The sequence below is a fragment of the Triticum dicoccoides genome, chromosome 6B (genome assembly GCF_002162155.2).
Source record: "Triticum dicoccoides isolate Atlit2015 ecotype Zavitan chromosome 6B, WEW_v2.0, whole genome shotgun sequence".
Classification (NCBI taxonomy): Eukaryota; Viridiplantae; Streptophyta; class Magnoliopsida; order Poales; family Poaceae; genus Triticum; species Triticum dicoccoides.
In genome coordinates, this window is record NC_041391.1 from 85,843,075 (window position 1) to 85,848,701 (window position 5,627).

The 5,627-nt window shown below is 42.0% G+C and overlaps 1 protein-coding gene across 1 annotated transcript; it reads left to right on the top strand.

Annotated features, from left to right (window-relative positions):
• The first annotated feature begins 1,470 nt into the window (after positions 1-1,470).
• Positions 1,471-4,679, top strand: LOC119323737 ((-)-germacrene D synthase-like). The gene is made up of 6 exons (XM_037597441.1): positions 1,471-1,729; positions 1,880-2,264; positions 2,641-2,862; positions 3,681-3,810; positions 4,009-4,251; positions 4,356-4,679. The coding sequence occupies exons 1-6, from the start codon at positions 1,471-1,473 to the stop codon at positions 4,644-4,646; spliced, it is 1,530 nt and encodes a 509-aa protein (XP_037453338.1). The 3' UTR covers positions 4,647-4,679.
• Positions 4,680-5,627: the final 948 nt, after the last annotated feature.

Sequence of the window (5,627 nt, forward strand, 5' to 3'; positions counted from 1 at the left end):
ACCCATATTAGCACCCCCAAGTGACTGAGTCGGCACATCATGATGAAGTCGCCATAGACGTATACGTAGCAGACGGGAATGTTTTCTCCCACTAAACGCACATCGCGGGAAGGCCCGACATAACTCCAGCAAAATGTGAGCACCAGCGTCAACTCCAAGACTTGAACTCTAGTGGGTTGGGATATCAGTATTCTCCTAACCATCCAACCCCAAATTATTTCGCACAATTAAAACATAAGCTTATTTGTATGTTTCCAATAGAGATGGAACATTGTTCGGGTTTGTTTTTTTAAATTGGAATCTTAAATTCAACCGACACGAAAAGCCCGGGTGTCATCTGATGGTTATCGCGCGGTACAGTTTCCAGTGATAGTTCATATTCTGCGCATGCGACGTAGGCATGATGTGCGCGGGTGCCACGTAGGCATGATGCGCGCATGGGTAGTGTATGTGTTGTGCTTTATGCAAAAATGAGGAAGGGGGGAGTCAAACCAAGCACCTCTTTGTCCAGCGCGCCCTTTAGAAACCGGAAGGGCTAGATTCATTTTTTGATTGAATCGAGGTCAGCTGATATTTGTACTCCATGAATGCGAGATAAAAAACAAATTTTCCCTTTCTTTTTTCTCCTTTGATTTTTCTTTCCATTTTAGACCTTTTAACAAACATGTTATGGGCAAGTCTAGAGAACAAACCTTGCACGGTTGTAATGATTAATTCTCCGAGTTGGAATGCTTGCAATCGAACATACTGGTGTTTACCACTCAGTATATATGAAGATTACCCGAGATGTTTCCACCACATCTACGATAGCCGGTGATGGCAGCTATGGTTTGGGAGTTAGAGCACACCAAGGGTGGGCGCTGCTATATAGTAAGATGAATGAGGAGGCTTGAAAAGTTCTTTATGTGCATAAAGTGTAGTCTCGCTTCTACTGCGGGTGGAGCAGGAGAGCGGCATGGAGAAGGAATCTCCGTTTGGCAAGTTTTTCTTTTCTTTTGATGAGACGTTAGCAATCAGAATTCTAGTTAAGAGCTTTCCTTGTTTCTTTTCGATAGAGAGAAACGTGGGGAGATGAAGATCATAGTTTCTATTTATTTATTTTCTCATCAAGGGAAGAGGGGAGAGGCTGGGTGAGTGCGGCTGAGATGAGAAGACGCCCCACGTCCGTGGCTCAAGAAGCATGCCTCATATTTCATCCAACGATTATAGATAAATTGTAAACTAATCGTACGGACCGAATTTCTTAACTTCTAGGATTAACGTGATGCCTCGATTAGGGTTTTCAATTTGTATTTTGAGGCTCACGTAAAGTCGTTTTTCTACTAGTGTTCACAAACCATTGGTTCCACACAAAACAACACTAGGCCCCAAGTTTTCAGTTACATCCATACCACTCGAGTGCATTTATTATATTAATCTTCATTATATTTTCTGTTTGTTTGTCTTATTTGAACAATATAGTCCCACAAAATGATTAAGGAGAGGAGGGATGAGCTTGTGCAGACGGTGTGTTCCATGATCAAAAGGTATACATCTAGCAAGAATGATTTATCAAAGGGGATGAAGACAGTGGATGCCATTGAGCGCCTTGGTGTTGATTACCATTTTGAGGACGAGATCCGCAAGTTCATGGATGTCCTCATCAGCACATCGATCGATGAGAACGACCTGGCCGGAGTCGCCCTACGGTTCCGACTGTTGAGGCAGCACCACTATGACATTACCTGTGGTAATTATACAACATACTACACTAAAGTAAACTGCAATTTTTCTCCAATTAGATGTTTCTGCAATTCTAGGTACTATCTGATTGATGGAAAGTACTAGTATTACACGATCGAAAAGAGGTAAATTAATTGCACTAATTAAAATACTGCAGATGAAGTAGTTAGGAGTTTCAAGGACGAAAATGGTGAGCACTTCAAAGATAATGTGCGATCTAACGTTAGCATTCTACTTAGTCTGTACGAGGCAGCCCACCTCGGTAAACTTGCGGAGGACTCCCTCACCGATGCTATCAAATTCACAACCAGCTGCCTCAGTTCCATATCAGAAGCCAACCAGCTACCTCATCATGTCCTAGAAAGAGTACGACATGCCCTGGCTACACCATCACAGCGGAGAATGAAAAGGCTGGAGGCTAAGCTTTACATCTCCATCTACGAGAAGGACGATGAAGGTGACCAAGATATACTTGAGCTTGCTAAGCTGGACTTTCACATCTTGCAGCTGATGCACCGGGATGAGGTCAAGAGCATATCTCTGTGAGTAAACATATCTCATTGCAGTTCATATTTAATGTGATTTACACCTCGCAACAACAAAGCTAGATATGATAATAGAAATGGTAATTTGTTTTAGGTAATAAACGATGTCCATCCTTCTCCACTCTGTGGCATGCGTGGCCAATGAATTTATTCCATTGTGGTTTCGGAAACAAGGCATGCCAGAATTATCTGAATATACAATCCATGATGTATAATTGTAAACAACATATATAGTTGGAGTGTATATGAAAGAGTTTTTCTCCAACCATAGTATATTGTGCTTACAAGAAAAACAAAAAAACTTATCAAAACAGATAGGGATATCGACGATGCACTTATTAACAAATTTGCTTATTTTTATTACTTAACTAAGGTGGTACAAGGAACTTAATCCTGGCAGCATGCTGGGTGAATACATTCGAGAAAGACCGGTGGAGTGCTACTTTTGGGCCCTTGGAGTGTTCTATGAGCCAAAGTATGCCAAGGCACGTATGATGTTTGCAAAGCTTATAAAGATGTTCTCTGTTTTCGATGATACATTTGATTCTTATGGCACCTTGGAAGAGCTGTGTCAGTTTAATCAAGCGGTACAAAGGTAATTAACCTCTTGCTTTGTCTCTGATTCCAGTATAACGACTGTCAAACTTTATAATCATATGCATGGTCAATTGTTAGCAAAAGACAAATTGTGTAAAGGAATCTCACAAGCTTCTTCTTTTGCTTAGGCCTCTGCCTGTCTTAAGACTAATTAAGAAAAAAAATGGTCAAATTATCAAGCTTAGAACTTCCCTTCTGACCTGGCCCAAACCACACAGGACAGGGACAAGCTAATTGTCACTACAATGGTAAATTAAAAGTTCTCGTGTTCTGGATGAGTTATATACAAATTTGAGTAATTTAGCGAATAAATTTAATCATTTTTTAATTTCTCTAGGATAGCATCCGGTAAAATCCGGTTACCAGTGGATAACAGGTTTACCCGGGAAGAACATCTGGTAGCATAGCAAAAACCCATGGGATTATCTCCAGTTCCACCAGGCCAGTGCAAGAGATAAACAACATTGAGTCCTTTTTATTATCTTCCTAGCTACTTGCAAATTCAAAGGAATTATAGTACTCCCTACTTCCGATGACAAAAGATGTTATTACAACCGATATACTCACATATTGCTTGTAGTAACATCTTATATTTCGCGATGGAGGGAGTAGTAGTATCCTGGTTTCTCCCTTCTATTTTTCCTGTCACTAACAGTAGTTACATATTTGAACAAGCTGGACACTGTTCATTTTATTGAGAAAAGATGCAATGTTAACTATATATAAAAAGGGTAAAAACATTGATGTTTTTATGTCCCATCTGTATCACCCTAATATGGCAGAAGTGCTAATTATACTTTTACATCTACATATTAGATGGGATGAAGAAGATGCCAGACGCATCGGGAAGTGCTACGGGTATGTAATGTCACATCTTTCCAACACACTGGACCAATTTGTGGAGGACGGAGCTTCAGCCATAGGAATTTCCTGCACAAAAGAGATTGTAAGTAGTATGACCTTTTGTGAATCTCAACCCAGTCAGTCTAGGCCGGTTTGTTGTTTTAATTCATTGTTTTATCACCACTGATATTGTTTGATGCAAGGCATGCACCCTTGATCATGCCATGTTACTCCTTATATGTTCACACAAATATGGAGAAGTAATAGTAGTATGACATTTTATGGATGTCTACGCATTCAGATCAAGCATGTGAGCAGATGCATGTTGCAAGAGGTGGTATGGAGAGAAGAGGGGCAAGTTCCACCTGTTCATGACCATCTCAGGATAACTGCAATCAGCACGTTCTACTGGGCATTGGCGTGCCTTTCGTTTACTGGCATGGATGCAGGCGACGACGTGTTCAGCTGGGCAATCTCGTTCCCAAAAATCATTGAGAATGCAGCAATGGTGTCACGCCTAATGGACGATATTTCTGGACATGAGGTAACACACCCTCAACCTACATGACATGTCTGAGTCAACAGCATAGGTGACCCACCATCCATGCCGGCATCTAGCTTGATAGATAACCCTATCTAACTTGGCAGTGTGAGAAGGAGAGGTCTAACGTTGCGACGGCAGTTGATTGCTATATCAAAGAGCATGGTGTCACCGTGGATCAAGCAAAGGAAGCATTAGGCAGCCTCGTGGAGGAGCAGTGGAGGAGCATCAACGAGGAGTTCCTCACTAATACCACGGTGCCTGTTGAAGTGCTGACACGTGTAGTGAACCTTGCACGGGTCATGGATTGCATGTACAAGAAGCTGGATGGTTACACCCACTCGTCGGAGACAGCAGACCCCATAGACAAGCTGCTCAACAGCTGCGTAAACCATTAATTACTACGAAGGTTGAAGCTACACGCCGGACAAATGATGGCACCTCTGTGTATATACTGCTGGTTTCATATAGTGATATTATAGTATATAGATAAGTGTACAACGGAATAAGCAATTCATCGCTTATGTTTCGATTACAAGAACAATCTTCTTATTGTGATCTGTTATATTTTTTTACATGTACCATATTTGCAATACAACTAGCAAGGAGTTGCGAGAGCATCGTCTTAAACGTTTTGAAAGTGTATGATATATAAAATTACGATACATCACTACTGTAATCACTGAAGATACCTTGTTTGAGGGGTTTGCCGCGGGGCTTTTTGTTGGGAGGTCGGCAATGTTAGCAGTTTGCCGAGACCTGCCCAAAGAACTTGGCAATGACATGAAACTCTGCAAATAGGATATTTGACCCATAATGAGGAAAAGCAAGTGGTCAATCAATCGGTATCTCGGCAAAGTCTTTCGTTTCAGTTCTCTTGTTTGGTTTTAGTTATGGATTAATTAATGAACAAATGTGTGCTGTGACATGCCTGCAACAAAAAGATTCAATTGGTTTCTCCGGTTTGACCCTGTGTTTCTATGGCTAAACGTTAACCCTGTTGGGTTGTACCCTTTCTGGCGACAGTGGTAGAAGAAAAAGGATAATGAATGGAGTCATTTCTTTCTGGCGAAGAACGGCCTCCTCATTCTTTCAGCACGAACTGTGGCTACAGGTTAACAATCATCGAGCAGTTCATACACGGGCTGGTGCTCGTACACCCCGCATACCACCCGGCTATTCTGCATGCGCGCGCGATACGCATGCCCACGATGCACTCATGCGCACGACGCGGCCCTCGCAACAGATTGCCACGACCAGATGTTTACAGTCTTCTGTGAGAGCTATCTGTTGGCGTCGCCTCCTCGCAGCACCTATTCTTGTTCCTCACAACTCTCCTGGGATTTCTCTCAAGAACACACAGCATGGACAAACTTAGA